Raw genomic sequence first — 17,247 nt, forward strand, 5'->3', positions numbered from 1 at the left:
AAAAAAACTGTAAATATGTCACACATCTTCGCTGCACTCCGTATGACCTTGTTGATGAACAGTTTCGTGTTGCCTACTGTGAGGCGACAAGTGCACAGCTAATCCACACAGGATAGTAGAGTGCGCCTCCAGGTTTGCGCAGCGAAGACTGGATCACCGCTCGACTGAAAGTATGTCAAATATTAATCTTGCACGTAATGACGTGGTATTGCTCCCACGAAGCTGTTGCCTTCATTCATGAGATAACGGTCACATAGCTTTGTACACTAGCATCGCGAAAATGTGGAGAAAAAACAGGATGCAGCATCACTTAAAAAAACTGACACTGCTGTATCATAAAAATAACAGTCACACGTAAAAAATTAAAGCATTGCAACGACATTAAATACTCACTCATTTACGAAAACGTAAATAAATCTGTACAGAAATCAAAGTCATTAGTAATTGTTATGACTTGAAAGTAAACATGAAATTTCTTTCCCTTTGCTTTCTCTCTTCTTCTTCTTCTTCTTCTTCTTCACAAAGTGAGAGTATAATCTCCATGTATTTCTTCTATTGTTCCACTTGAATTTCTTCTCAGAAATAGATGTAAAGTTACAATTGCGATTTTTGGCACGCTCGTTGCGGCTTGGCAAATTACGTGCTCTGTTCTGCTGATCCTTTGCCGAATATTCACTTGAGAAGGTTGTTTTGAATTTTGTAGAAGTCATAACACATTCCACGCCTAACTTCTCCGTTGTGTACTGAGGAACATAATTTGCTGTTCACAAAATTGTCAGAATAGCAGTTACCATTATAGATTCATTGCATTAATAAATCAGTATCCTCACGTACCGAACACTGATCAGTGTCAGAGTTACAATTATGTTTTGCATATATAAATTTTTCCAGCTCATTAATGTTAATTCCAAACTCGAAAGAGCGTTGTCGTGTATCAGACATCTGCTGTTTTCATTACATGGTCTTTGAATGTTAAGAACGGGAGCATGAAATATTGCACTCGATTCTATAGACTGACGTTCTTTCTTGTGGCTGTATTTTTAATTGAGACTGAACAGCAATCACTTCATCTTCTATCTCTTCAGCATATTATTTACTGTCCTGAGTATGAGGAGAATGTTCGATATTCTTCGGTTTTCTAATCCCATTTTTCAAATCAGTGAGCAACCGCTGCAAGTCGTTACGTATAATTACCATCTTTTTATCCAACCTCTTGTTCAAACTTGGACTCAACCTTTGATTATATGACTTTAACTGTCGCTTATTATGGTCTACTTTTTTTAAAATATTGATTATTAGTATTATTTAACTTTTAAATACCCCTGCTTTTTTGGTAAAAACTGCATTAACACATCCTCTTTTCCTTCACTCTCAACGTGATTGTCTACTTCTGCATCTCCTGATTCGATGATGCCGGCCGGTGTGGCCGAACGGTTCTAGGCGCTTCAGTCTCGAACCGCGCGACCGCTACAGTCGCAGGTTCGAATCCTGCCTCTGGCATGGATGTGTGTGATGTCCTTAGGTTAGTTAGGTGTAAGAAGTTCTAAGTACTAGGGGACTGATGACCTCAGATGTTAAGTCCCATAGTGCTCAGAGCCATTTGAACCATTTCTGAACCTGATTCGATGAAAACATCCAAACCTGAGCTTTCATTTTCTGTTGCATCTGCAGTTTGATTTCTGCCATTCTGTATCAATTTCTTATTGAGATCGATGACAACTCTTCCTCATTAACAATGTCCTCTCCATCGGTTATGTCATCATTCTCATTTTAACCACTCACCACACATTTATGCTGGCGTTCAGCCTGGGGATCTGAAATTTGTTGCAGGATGCCACGCCCTTGTCACCAGCCTTGATACGTATCTGAACCATTATGTGTGCCATTTTACAACGACCTTGCCTCCCTCCAAGAAGTTAACGATGTATTTATTTCATTTACTGAAAGTTTGAGGAAGCAGGCAATGACAGGTTCGACTGACAACAGTTAGTATTAGTGAATCGCTAACAGTACGGTTTACCACAGAAATTGTTACTTGTTTCAAATACTTTTCAATATATTTACTTTTAGCAATGTTGCGCATGGTATCCTATCACAGTAATCATTTTACAATGAAACCTTAAAAGTATTATTAGTGGGCAGCGACTACTCTTGCATGCTGGACTTCGCTAAACCAATGGTAGTCGCATTAAAGTAGTGTACACTGTGTAGTGAAGGAGATCCATAAACGTAATACCAAATATCGCAAAGATATAGAATACTCACGCATCCGCACACCTCAAAAAATTAAATTTCATAAGAAAATTCGTGCCAGCAACAGGTTTTAGTATGGAATTAACAAATAAAGGAGGACCCCAGTAAACAGAATAATCAACAATACATAATGGTAAAATTAACAGGCATATGAACTGCTTACATTTAATGGATGTCACCATATGACCCTATACTTGAGCAAAACAAAGCTAAATCATGTCAGTCCTTGAACGCTAAAACTAAAACGAAAGTTGGTTGTATTCTTAATCTCCACATTTTGCTAATGAATGGCATCGACTGTACATTGTCGGAATATAATCAGAACCCACACATTTAATATTACCAGCAGTAAAGTCAATTAATATCTGATTGATATCAAAGAGAAGAACATCATCCACACAAATCGGAAAATTGCAAGAGCCTACAAGTGCGAGAATTATAAAACAATCAGCTCAATCGCTCAAGTTTCCTAGTTACTGACAAGAATCATACACATAATAATTGTAAAAAAAAAAAACTGATGATGTGTTAAAATGACGATCAGTTTGGCTTTAGGGAAGATAAAAAAAACAGAGAGGTAATTATGACGTAGCGGTTGATAGTGGAAGCAAGACTGAGGAAAAACAAAAGCATACATTTATAGGATTTGGCGACCTGGAATAAGAATTCGACAGTGTCGAAAGATAGAAGAAGTTCGAAATTCTGAGAAAAATAGTGGTAAGGTATAGTGACAGATGGATAATGTACAATATGTACAAGAGCCAAGTTGGAACTGTAAGACTGGAAAAACCAAGAACTAAGTGCTCGGACTAAAAAAGGTATAAGACAGGGTGGTAGTTTTTCATTTCCTACTGTTCACTCTATGTATCGAAGAAGCAATTCTGGAAATATAAGAAAAGTTCAAGAGTGGAAATAAGGTCGAGGTGAAAGGATATCAATAATAACATACGCTGAAGATATTGCTATCCTCAAGGAAAGTGAAGGAGAATTACTGGATGTGCTAAATGGAATGAACAGTCTAATGCGTATAGATTATGGACAGAGAGTAAATCGAAGAAAGGCGAAAGTAATGAGAAGTAGCAGACATGAAAACAGCGAGAAACTTAATATCAGAATTAGTCATCACGAAGCAGAAGAAGGACTTCTCTCACCTAGGCAGCCAAATAACTCAGGTGGACATAAAAAGCACACTATCACTGGCAAAAAGGGGATCCTGGCCAAGTGAAATTTATTAGTATCAAACATAGGCCTTAACTGGAGGAAGACATTGCTGAGAATGTACGATTGGTAGCGGAACATGGGCTGTTGGATAACCAGAAAAGAAGAGAATCGAAGTATATGAGACGTAGTACTACAACAAGAACTTTGAAAAGTAGATGGACTGATGGGGTAAGGAAAGAGGAGGTTCTCTAGAGAATCGGCGAAGAAAGGAATCTATGGAAAACACAGACAAGAAGAAGAGGCAGGATGATAGGACATGCACGAATACATCCGGAAATAACATACATTGTACTAGAGAGAGCTGTAGGGGGTAAAAACAGCAGATGAAAACAGAGATTGGAGTACATCCAGCAAATAACTGAGGGTGTAGGTTGCAAGTGCTACTCTGATATGAAGAGGTTGGCACAAGAGAGGAATTCGTGGAGGACCGCATCAAACCAGTTTCTGACTGATTTGACGTGGGCCAACGTGATTAAAAAGGGTGCAAGACGGGGATGTAGTCTTTGATTCCTGCTGTTCATTCTATACCTATCAAGGTACCAATGACGGAAATAAAAGCAAAGTTCAGGAGTGGTATTAATGCTCAAGGTAAAAAAAAATCAAACCTATATAGCAAGCAGTGCCTTAAATTCTAAATACTTCGGTGAATAGGGATCCTGGTGACTGAAAATGTTATTTTAAATTATGTTGAATTAAAGAATTACAGCTGTTTGCACTGCTAAAACTTAAATTATTCAATCGCATCGCTGTTAGGCTTCTTTGGAGTAAAACTTTTGCTGTAGTCGTGCTTGTAACTTGCGGTAGCACATATTATTCTATGGTATCACTGATTTTGTGGTGGTGGTTGGTGGTGGTTGTTAGTGTTTAACGTCCAGTCGACAACGAGGTCATTAGAGACGGAGCGCAAGCTCGGGTTAGGGAAGGAAATCGGCCGTGCCCTTTCAAAGGAACCATCCCGGCATTTGCCTGAAACGATTTAGGGAAATCACGGAAAACCTAAATCTGGATGGCCGGAGACGGGATTGAACCGTCGTCCTCCCGAATGCGAGTCCAGTGTGCTAACCACTGCGCCACCTCGCTCGGTACTGATTTTGTAACAACAACAATAATAATAATAATAATAATAAATAAAAAAACCTGGTATTCTTACTAGAAAAAGCAGATAAGCAGTTGTTAGCATCCCACTCAGTAAATGAATCGACTTCATTTACTTCCGGCACGATGGACGTAGAAGAACTATGGGCAAATTTTAAACACACTGTAAATCACCCATTGGAGAAGTATGTGTCGAAAAAGTGGGTTACGGACGGAAAAGACCCACCGTGGTTTAACAGCGCAATTAGGAGAATGTTCAGGAAGCAAAGGCAGTTGCCAGTTGCACTCGCGGTACAAGAAAGATCGGGAGAATTAGGACAGGCAAAAGTTAGTAGAGATTAGTGCTGCTGTAAAAAGACCGATGCGCGAAGCATACAACCACTACCACCGTCGTACCTTAGCAAAAGATCTTGCTGAAAACCCGAGGAAATTCTGGTCTTACGTAAAATCGGAAGCAGGTCGAAGGCTTCCATCCAGTCACTCACTAATCAGTCTGGCCTGGCAACGGAAGACAGCAAGACGAAAGCTGAAATTTTAAATTCAGCATTTGAGAAATCTTTCAAGCAGGAGGATCGTACAAACATACCGCCGTTTAAGTCTCGTGCAGATTCCCGTATGGAGGACATAGTGATAGACACCTTGGGCTTGCAAAGCAGCTGAATGGGTTGAAAATAAATAAATCGCCAGGTCCTGATGGGATTCCAGTTCGGTTTTACAGAGAGTGCTCTACTGCATTGGCTCCTTACTTAGCTTGCATTTATCGCTAATCTCTTGTCCAACGTAAAGTCCCGAGCGACTGGAAAAAAGCGCAGGTGACGCCTGTATATAAGAAGGGTAAGACGGATCCTCAAAATTAAAGACCAATATCCTTAACATCGGTTTGTTGCAGGATTCTCGAACATATTCTCAGTTCGATTATAATGAATTTCCATGAGACAGAGAAGTTATTGTCCATGCATCAGCACGGCTTTAGAAACCATCGCTCCTGCGAAACGCAACTCGCCCTTTTTTCACATGATATCTTGCGAATCATGGATGAAGGATATCAGACGGATGCCATATTATTTGACTTCCGGAAAGCGTTTGACTCGGTGCCCCACTGCTGACTCCTAACTAAGTTACGAGCATATGGGATTGGTTCCCAAATACGTGAGTGGCTCGAAGAACCCAGTACGTTGTTCTCGATGGTGAGTGTTCATCGGAGGTGAGTGCCCAGGGAAGTATGGTAGGTCCACTGTTGTTTTCTATCTACATAAATGATCTTTTGCAGAGGGTGGATAGCAATGTGCGGCTGTTTGCTGATAATGCTGTGGTGACTGTAGGATAATACAAGATGACTTGGACAGGATTTGTGATTGCTGTAAAGAATGGCAGCTAACTCTAAATATAGATAAATGTAAATTAATTCGGATGAATAGGAAAAAAACACCGTAATGTGTGAATACTCAATTTGTAGTGTAGCGCTTGACACGTGGATTAAATATTTGAGCGTAACATTGCAGAGCGATATGAAGTGGGACAAACATGTAATGACAGTTGTGGGGAAGGCGGATAGTCGTCTTCGGTTTATTGGTAGAATTTTGGGAAGATGTGGTTCATCTGCAAAGGAGATCACTTATAAAACACTAATACGACCTATTCTTGAGTACCGCTCGAGCGTTTGGGATCCCTATCAGGTCGGATTGAGGGAGGACATAGAAGCAATTCAGAGGCGGGCTGCTAGATTTGTTACTGGTAGGTTTGATTATCACGCGAGTGTTACGGAAATGCTTCAGGAACTCGGGTGGGAGTCTCTGGAGGAAAGGAGGCGTTATTTCGTGAATTGATACTGAGGAAATTCAGAGAACCAGCATTTGAGGCTGACTGCAATACAATTTTACTGCCTCCAACTTATATTTCGCGGAAAGACCACAAGCATAAGATAAGAGAGATTAGGGCTCGTACAGAGGCATATAGGCAGTCATTTTTCCCTCGTTCTGTTTGGGAGTGGAACAGGGAGAGGAGATGCTAGTGGTGGTACGAGGTACCCTCCGCCACGCACCGTGTGGTGGATTGCGGAGTATGTGTGTAGATGTAGAAATATACTAAGACAGATGTGAATGGGAGCACATGAATTTTATTTTCAAACTATGCAACACATAAATTATATTTACTACTATGCTGAAAAACTTAATTATAATTATAACATTTCTTCCTAATAATGTAGAAGAAACCTTAATCTGAACAAGATACCAGTATGTACTGAGTTATTGGCTCTGCAGAATGTAGAATGTATGACTCAGCCTAAATAAAACCCGAAAAGAATGAATGTAGAACATGTTTGGCATGTACAGTGAATGTTATAGTTTACACAGCAAATATAACATCAATAGATTATGCGAGTCAAAGAATATTGTTTTTCTGACTAACTGATTTCACCACTGATGTGAAAATGAAGCGAACATAGACTCTTTCCGAATATGCTAAAGTACTTAGATTTTTCGAATACAGTATTTCTTCCTTGTTCTTTATGTCAAGTCTTTTGTTTTTCCTTACAGATCACAGGACAGGATCGACTGCAGGCAAAATGAATTTCAAAGAAAGTTGTCGAGCTGATTCAATTTTGCTATATAATATGTTGATTATGCCACTGCGAAGTAGTCTGCTGTAGTAAATGGGTGAATAAAAGAAATCGAAATTTTTACCACCCCATTTACCTTCTTCATGACACAAGGTAGTCTCCCTACTTCTTCAAACCAGTGCTGTCCTAGCTATGAAGGATTTAATATTTGGGGAGAATATTATCAAGGCAACTAAAACTGAATTGCGCAGTCACCACACTATTTTTTTAATTCGTGTGCAAAACACAAGTGGGGCTTTTGAGTCCTGGGAGGATATGATTATCGTATGTGATTGGATTAGCTGATATCTAATGTTTACGGAACAGGTATGACAAACTTATGGAGAGCTTGGCTGTTATGATGAAATATCACGGTACATATAGAAACACGACATTCTCTCGTCCAGACGTCGGAAAACGTTAAATACAGTAAATATTAAGTAAGTTCATCATTAAGTATTGTTATCTGTACGCACTTCAGAACGTCCTCCATTTTTCACAGACAGTGGCCAGTGTACTCCTTTGTTGTTCAGTGTAACATCTTTAGGTAGAGAGAAATTCTTTCGTCTTAGTCATAATACTAGAACTGTCTCTTTATGATGTGTCTCAAGTTATTTTACCTTTTCTTCCCCTCACCCTCACCTTCCAGTATCTTTCTTAGCTACCAGCCCCTTTCAAACATGTCTTCTGAATTATAAAATAGGTATTTTTCCGTATAAATTTCAATAAATGACGTACACATTGATGAATATTCTGTCAATTATGGCCACTATTTTAGTGTCTTACAGTGAACATTGTACAATGATCGAAGTTGATCTCCACAATCTATATCTCCTATAAACTGTAAACTCTAGCTAAATTGGGACAATGAACATGTACCCCTATACCTTCTTTTTGATTTCTACTGACAGTAGCTACTTCATTCTCTTGGAAATTTGGAAGAACGGGTCTTCTTATTCTACTGTCCTTCTACTTGAACATAGATATACCCACATCAGAAGTCTTATGGTCAAAATCACCTCGTCTTTATAATAAAGATGTACCAATAGTTCGTGTCCTATGCCACTTGTGGCGATGGTGGCAGAGCAAGTGTGGGCTATTAGTGATTTTCTGTATGGAAAAACGTTCCTATATGGATATTTCAATTCTCCGCCATTTTTTACAAGTCCACAGAAGTTTCATGGTATTAGATTCCTCTTAGGTGGCCTGATAATATGCAAGCCATTGTTTTTAACACAATAATTTGTTATGCAGGGACAACTTCCTTGCAGTGAAACGTTGGTGTGATGTGTAGCAAGAGTGTAATTGTTTAAGTAATGCACTGTATTAACTCTTAAAGATTTATAGTCTCATGTTTGTGTGTGTCTTTGGATGGAAAATTGGATATCTTTAATCTTGGGAGACTATCAGAAAAATACCTCAAAACTGCTAAAAATGCCCAAGAAATGTAAAGAACACTGTGCTGGTAGATTGATGCCATATCACTCTTGTGTCAAAGTGCCTCAACCATTTTTTAGGTAAAAACTCTTATTAATTAAGATGAGAGTGATGTAACTACAGAGGCAGCAACATTTTGAACACAAGTAACAAATTATATTAATGAAGACTAGTGAAATTAATGTACTGGGTCATAAAGTGTAGGACAACACCCCGTCGTTTCTCACACTTCTACTGAAATGTCAAAGTGTCTGACATAAAGCATAATAATTCAGTGTGTCATACCACCTGTATAACACACACTTGGGGTAAAGGATTGGGGGGATGGAGAGTATGGGGAAGAGGAGGGGGGAAGTAGCAACTTAAAAGGACATTAACATCTGGGACTGGAATGAATGATAAAAAACGAATGGCCAATTTGTTTACATGAACTATGTCACTTTTTATATAATTGGCTCACTCCATGAGTGATTGGTTTACATAGATGATGTCATTGTTTATATTTGGAAGAGCACATATATGTGATTGGGGCCAAGTCAATTGAATATACTTTGCATATGGAGAACAATAGTCCTTTGCTCCAGTACTGGTACACCTCCACTACTATATGAATTTCAGGCCAATGTATACTTACTGTTTGCAGCTATCACAAGGGTCACATGTACTTTTGCCCCCACTACTCATATGCCCTCCAGCATATTGGATACAGATATTGAAAATAGTTCAAATGGCTCTGAGCACTATGGGACTTAACAGCTGTAGTCATCAGTCCCCTAGAACTTAAAACTACTTAAACCTAACTAACCTAAGGACATCACACACATCCATGCCTGAGGCAGATCTAAAGAACATCCAGTTAATTGAGATGGTCTTCCATAAATTTAGATCTAAAGAACATCCAGTTAACGACAGGTTCTCTATCTGCGATATCCACTACGACTGGCACAGGACATATTGGCTTATTGCCAGCCGCCATGAGGACTTTTTCTTGTACATGGCTAATACTTATATCGTGTTGTTAGGGAAAACTATCCGAAAAATATTAAATTTTACCAAGAGGTCACGTAGTATATCTTAAGCAATTTTTCAGCAAAGTGAAAACTAAGAAAACAAAACATTCTCACCATCCTAGTGAAGTGAGTGACAAGAGATGGCTAGAATGCATGAAGCACACATATCGAACTGTCTAACGTATCATTTTTTTTTCTGTGGGTGGATTATTCACCAAAAGAGTTGAATATCAGTAAGATAAATCGCCTGTGTGGTAAAGTATAACTGTTTCATGATGGATGACGGCTTTGCTTCAGGAGTGGGGCATGTATGCGCCTCTCATACCATTCCGACCAGTTGTGGAGGCTGAAGGACAGGACACGTTTCTACCAAGGCATCCAGCTCATCTACAGCCTCACACTGCTGTCCCATGGCTGTTAGGAGTCACTAAAGAAGAAGGAAGCTTCTTTGCAGGCGGTAAGACTTTGAACTTCACAGTGTATTTACGGTCTTTCACATGCGTTGCTGAGCAAATGGCTTGGTGATTGAAGTTCATATCGCACGAAATATGTTGGCGTATTCTGCCTTATTGCCATCACTTTTGACGGTGACAACATGGGGAATTTACAAGTTATGCCATTAATTGAACGAAGGAGTTTGCCATTAAATACAGTAGGAAGTGAAACTGACAACTGCACAATATGCATAACATTCAGCTAATGATGGGGAACTTTGGAATCGGTATTGAATTGGGTCCATTTCCTGCCCTACACAAAGAACCATCAAATGAAAAACAGTATGGATATTATGTCGTCTTTTACGAATTAATAAAGCCTTCTTTCGCCCCAACGCATTTCGCTTAATCTAAAGCATGTCCACTGGTCATCGTAACGATGAGCGTTTCGTTTACATATCGGTTTTAATAAACAATAAACAGTTCTCATTTTTAAAGTGACTGTTTTATAACCTATGTTTCTTGTCGCCTGAATTATTTCAAAGCATTCTTCTGTACACTTCTGTACTCCCATAATATCTGTGAAATTATGAGAGTGGCTGGGAGACCTTAAAAAAAGAAAGAACAACAAAGAACAAGACTTTAAAGAACAGTACTCACGTCTCATGCTTATGGTTGATAAGAGTATAATAACAGAGGGTTCAGTGCCAATCACACTAGTTACCACTCTTAGAGATTACAGTTAGATAAACGAGGTAGAATGAGTATAGGATCAATGTGACTGATAAGGATTTCCAGTGTCATATTACGCACTTGGGCGAACTAAATCTAGGTCATCCCCCTAGTCCTCTCGCCACTTGCATGTATATGTGGTGTCATCCAGGGGGCCCATTTCCCCTCCATTCCCTCTCTGCCCCTTCCAACCCTCCTGGGACGATGAGATTCAAGCATTCCCTCCCTATCCCCATCTTTTATAACTGAGGCACTTCAGTGGGTGGCTTCACTCCGGAACTGCAGAACGAGGAGAGGGGCAACAGGTATCTACGTGTTAATAAAAAATTATTGTAATTACGTTAAGTCACATCACTTGAGGTCTGTTTGTTAATAACAGAATTCAACGTACTTACTTTTCTTCAGTCGAGACATAGGCAGCCCAGATAAATGTGCAAGTTCTCTCATTTTTCGACAATTTTAAGCATTCTTCCAAATTTTTTCGTATTTTCCCTTATTTTCCACAATTTTACGTTTTTTCCGTATTTTTCCAGAACTTGGCCTAATTATGTGAGTACCGAGCCACTGCTTTCTATGCCACATGAAAATTGTGTAGCATCACGTCATGTCAGGACCTCGCGTGAAAGTTCTCGTCTACATCTACATCTACGTGATTACTCAGCTATTCACAATAAAGTACCTGGCAGAGTGTTCAATGAACCACCTTCAAGCTGTCTCTCTACCGTTCACTTTCGAACGGCGTGCGGGGAAACCAGAACTTAATTTTTTCTGTGCGAGCCCTGATTTCTCTTATTTTATCGTGATGATCATTTCTCCCTATGCAGGTGGATGCCAACAGAGTTTTTTCGCAATCGGTGGAGAAAACTGGTGATAGAAATTTCATGGGAAGTTCCCGGCGCAACGCAAAACGACTTTGTTTTAATGATTGCCGCTCCAATTCACGTAGCATGTCTGTGGCACCATGTCCCCTATTTCGCTGTAATACGAAACGAGCTGCCCTTCTTTGAAGTATTTCAATGACATCCGTCAGTCCCGCGTGATGCGAATGCCACACCGCACAGTAATACTCCACAATAGGGCGGACAAGCGTGATGTAAGCAGTCTCTTTAGCAAACCTGTTGCACCTTCTAAGTGTTCTGCCAATGAATCAAAGTCTTTGGCTTAAGCAACCAACAACATTATCTATGTGATCGTTCAAATTTAGGTAAAATGCAAATGCCGTGTGGCTGGGGCCTCCCGTCAGGTAGACCGGTCGCCTGGTGCAGTCTTTTGAGTTGACGCCACTGCGGCGACTTGCGTGTCGATGGGGATGAAACTAAAATGAGAAGGATAATACATCACTCAGCCGGGAATCGAACCCGGGCCCCTTCGTACGACACTCCGTCGCGCTGACCACTCGGTTACCGCGGGCGGACGTTCAAATTTAGGTAATTTGTAATCGTAATCCCTTAGTATTCAATTGAATCTGCAGCCTTCGTAATTGTGTGACTTATCGCGTACTCGAAATTTAGTGGATTTCTTTTAGTACTCATGTGAATAACTTCACACTTATCTTTATTCAGGGTCAATTGCCACTTTTCGCACCATACTGGTATATTATCTACGTCATTTTGCAGTTCGTTTTGGTCATCTGATGACTTTACAAGCCGGTAAATGACAGCATCATCAGCAAACAATCTAAGACGGCTACCCAGATTGTTTTCTATATCGTTAACATAGATCAGGAACATTAGAGAGCCTATAACACTTACTTGGGGGACGCCGGATATTACTTCTGTTTTACTCGATGACTTTCCGGCTATTACTAAGAACTGTGACCTTTCTGACAGGAAATCACGAGTCAGTCGCACAACTGAGGCGTTAATGCATAGGCACGCAATTGGGTTAGAACATGCTAGTGAGGAGCGGTGTCGAAAGCCTTCTGGAAATCTAAAAACATGGAATCAGTTTTACATCCCCTGACGATATCGCTCATTACTTCATGAACATATAGAGCTAGTTGTGTTTCGCAAGAACGATATTTTATGAATCCTAGCTGACTATGTGTAAATAAATCGTTTTCTGCCAGTATTTCATATTGTTCGAATATAGCATACGTTCTAAAACCCTACTGCAAATCGACGTTAGTGATATGAACCTGTAATTCAACGGATTACTCCTACTTTCCTTTTTGGGTATTGGTGTGACTCGAGCAATTTTCCAGTCTTTCTGTGAGCGAGCGGCTGTATATAATTGCTAAATATGGAGCTATTTTATGAGCATACTCTGAGAGGAACCTGACTGGTATACAATCTGGACTAGAAGCCTTGCCTTTATTAAGTGATTTAAGCTGCTGTGCTACACCGAGGATATCTACTTCTGCGTATCTCATCTTGGCAGTTGTTCTTGATTGGAATTCAGGAATATTTACTTCGTTTTCTTTGGTGAAGCAGTTTCGGAAAACCGAGTTTAATAACTGTGCTTTAGTGGTCTGTCATCAGTTACTTCACCGTTGCTATCACGCAGTGAAGGTATTGATTGCGTCTTGCCACTGGTGTGCTTCATGTATGACGAGAATCTCTTTGGATTCAGTGCCAGTCTCGTTGTGGAAATTATTAAAAGTATCTCGCATTAGAGTACGCGCTATTTTTCGATCTTCTGAAAAAGTTTTGCTAATCTTGGGGATTTTGCTTCCTTTTAAATTTGGCATGCTTCTTTCGCTGCTTCTGCTACAGCGACCCCTTTTGTGTACCATGGGGGATCAGTACCATCACTTCTCTCAATTGCTGTCGATACTATATCTTTGAAATAATTCCACAGCTTTTCTGCGCTTATATGGCCAGATCGGGAGGAACGAAGGCTGTCTCTTAAAACGGCGTAAGGAGCATTTTTATCAGCTTTTTTAAATAGATATACTTTACATTGCTTTTTGATAGTTGTAGGTGCTACGGCTTTCTGCCTAGCAGCAACTGCGTTGTGGTCGCTAATCCATGTATTCGTCACGGTGCTCCCTATTTGTCCAGGATTATTTGTTGCCAAGAGGTCAAGTATGCTTTCGCAACCATATACTCTTCGAGTGGGCTCATGAACTAATTGTGGTCAAACTAATTTTCTGAAAAAGCATTCAGTACAATTTTGGATGACGTTTTATGCCTGCCGCCGGCTTTAAACGTATAATTTTCCCAGCATATCGAGGGTAGATTGATGTAACCACCGACTATAACTGTATAAGATGGGTACCTGTTTTAAATGAGGCTCAAGTCTTCTTTGAACCTTTCAGCAACTATATCTTCTGTAATGAGATTTTCACTCTGCAGCGGAGTGTGCGCTGATATGAAACTTCCTGGCAGATTAAAACTGGAAGGTAAGAGACGGATACTGACAGAAGTAAAGCTGTGAGTACCGGGCGTGAGTCGTGCTTCGGTAGCTCAGATGGTAGAGCACTTGCCCGCGAAAGGCAAACGTCCCGAGTTTGAGTCTCGGTCCGGCCCACAGTTTTAATCTGCCAGGAAGTTTTATATCTTCTGTGTCGGGGGTTCGATAAAACGATCCAATTAATAGTTTAGTCCGATGGTCAAGTATAACCTCTAACCATACTATTTCGCAGGAACTATCTACTTCAATTTCATTAAAAGGCAAGCTACTTCTGATAGCAATAAATACTCCACCACCAACTGTATTTAATCTATCCTTTATGAACACTGTTAGATCGTTTAAAAAAATTCGGCTGAACTTATATCCGGTTTCTATACCTCTAACTATTTGAGCTCCAGCGCTTTCTATTAGGGCTTGGAGCTCTGGCTCTTTGCCAGCACAGTTACGACAATTTACAACTACAGTACAGACCATATCAATAACTAACCTTTTAGAGCACGCCTTTTCTGTGGTTCCCTAACTCACTAACTTAAAAACCCGCCCTGTCCCTTCCACACACCCCCTCCTACCCGTGTAGCTGCTTCCTGTGTGTGTTGGACTCCTGACCTATTAAGCAGAACCCGGAAACCCACCACCAGACGGCGCAAGTCAAGGAAGCTGCAGCCTACACGGTCACAGAACCTCCTGAGCCTCTGATTCAGACCCTCCACTCGGCTCTGCAGCAAAGGACCACAGTCAGTTCTATCGACGATGCTGCGGATGGTGAATTTCGCTTTAATCTCGCAAGCAAGACTGGCAGAGTTTACCATTACCGCTAGCCGCCCAAAACCAGAGAGAACCTCCTCCGTACCAAAGTTACACACATCACTGGTACCAACATGAGCCACGACCTGCAGTTGGCTGCACCCTGCACTCTTCATGGCATCTGGAAGCACCCTTTCCACATCCCGAATGAGTCCCCCCAGAATGCATTCGGTGTGCACACTGGCTTCCTTCCCCACCTTGCAAGCTATGTTCCTAAGGGGCCCCATCACGCGCCTAACGTTGGAGCTCCCAACTACTAGCATACTCACTCTCTGTGAATGCGCAGGCCTTGCGGGTTAAGAAGCTTCCTCTGGAACAGTGTGGACGACTGCATCCAGCTCAGTGACATCGTCAGCCACAGATAACGCCCATTACCTGTTCGTCAAACGAACTGGGGAGGCCCTACGATTGGCCCCTCAGAAAGTTTTTCGCTGCCTGCCAGACTTTAAAATGATCTCCCACTCGACCACAAATGAGGGGTCAACTTCAGTGCAGGCAGTACCCGGGGCGGACACAGAGTGGACCGATCAGGGGACACGTGGGACGTGCTCGACGTCCCTCGCATCCCCGCGTCCAACCCCTGACAGTGATGCCACTTGGCAGCAGCCTCAAGCTGTGTGATGGAAGGCAGTGCAGCCTGGAGCTACGAGCGAAGGGCCCCCAACTGAGCTTACATCTGTATACAGCAGTCACAGTTTCTATCCATTACTGCAGACGCTCCTGTTTGAGCTTGTAAAAATATGTAATAAACGAATGGTGTACTTGACTCATTAGCAGCAAGAATTCGAAGTGCTCTCTTACTAACGGTCTAAATGACACTGCGCTACACTAACCAAAACAAACAAAAACCTGTATGATATCAGGCTGGATAAGAATGGCAGTACTGTACGATACGCTGTTATTAACATAAAAGTTGTGTCGTGTCATGTCAATTTTACATCAACGTCGTGTCAATGACATGATGTCTCGGCCAATCACAGTTCAGCAGCACGTGTCCACACGTATCAGAATTATTTATCGTTGCTGAGCTGCCACTAGACCAGTAGTGTGCATGACATCATGGGTAATGTGTTAGAAATGAACCGTTTCCCTATTGGTGATAATAATGGTGTCACGATGTATTAAAGAAGTTATAGCAAATGCTATAAGCACTGCAGTTTTACCAATTTCCGCCCAAAGATGTGGAATGTGTAGGAAATACCACTTGATAGATAACCCTGCTAAGCCAACATTATCTGGCTAGACGCTTTGGTGTTATTTTTTACGTGTTAAAAGGAGCACGTTGCTGCAGTAATGATGTAATGGTAAATTTATGACGTCATAGTAAAATTCTGAGGTTTATCAATATCCAAGTGAAGTTTCCGAGTGTAAAAATTTAGCACACTGCTACAAAATACGCGCCTAGAGAGGTGACGAATATGTCCAGCGAAATGAGTCATTGCTATAGGATAGAGCACCATTTTTGCCACTACCATAGCTGCCGACCCCCGTGCCGCGAAGAACAGTTTCTGCCCAACACCCATCATCCCAATAGGATTTTCGGAGAAATTTGCACAATTTACGTGTAATCGCCTCCGATGCGACTGTGCTGGTTGGACTGTGCTGGTTGGGGGAAGAAAGCTGTTGCGAAAAAGGTTACACCAGGCAGAGTCATCCTACCCATGAGAAACAGTTCCAAACACATTCCCGGAAATACGTGGACTCCGGTCCTGATCAGCGTCAAACACTCCCCTCCCATTTTCTCTCTGGACCTCTTAGAACTAAGCTGCCCCAGCCATCATTCTTTCAAAACTAGCGCTTGTACACGGGTGGCATCAGTCTCCATCAGCCACAGCTACCAGGCAGAAGGAAAAGGTGTCTAACCTACCGCAACGTGATATGAACTATCGCTGTATTACAATGTGACATCACTGTAAGACTTGTAAATAATCCAAAGCGTATAGAAACGTCGCCGACGAACAAATAAAACTGTTCAATGAACATAGCGCACAGAAAAGCGTTATTTCTACATATGAAGTTATCGACTGGCTGAGGTCGCCACTTCTCTCGCTATACAATAAATGCGACTTTAGAGAGAGCTGCAGCGTTCGCATACCATATGTTGATAAGCCGATTCTCCAGACACACACATTTTATTTGAATTCATCTTCCAGAAACAGGGAGAAACTTACGAACAACACACGTGCAATGACTACACGCAGATCACCACCATATCTTCTCGAATACCACATCGCCTCCAGTGAACGCTGCTTCCATCACCACGTGGGTGTCCAGATAGTTTAGATGATTACACCTGTCGATGCAACGG

General features: G+C 41.2%; 1 protein-coding gene across 5 annotated transcripts in view; it reads left to right on the forward strand.

The window, feature by feature from the left end:
• LOC126355184 (venom carboxylesterase-6-like) overlaps nucleotides 1-17,247 on the forward strand; it is a 345,553-nt gene that overhangs the window by 263,123 nt on the left and 65,183 nt on the right. For 2 of the 5 annotated variants that reach the window (XM_050005401.1, XM_050005400.1), the window contains exon 6: nucleotides 9,913-10,072. The exons of the other annotated variants lie outside the window; for them this stretch is intronic. In XM_050005401.1, the coding sequence (XP_049861358.1) occupies nucleotides 9,913-10,072 (160 nt within the window). The remainder of the gene's footprint in view (nucleotides 1-9,912; nucleotides 10,073-17,247) is intronic. 5 annotated transcript variants of the gene reach the window in all.

This window comes from Schistocerca gregaria, chromosome 3 (genome assembly GCF_023897955.1).
Source record: "Schistocerca gregaria isolate iqSchGreg1 chromosome 3, iqSchGreg1.2, whole genome shotgun sequence".
In the NCBI taxonomy this organism is placed as follows: domain Eukaryota; kingdom Metazoa; phylum Arthropoda; class Insecta; order Orthoptera; family Acrididae; genus Schistocerca; species Schistocerca gregaria.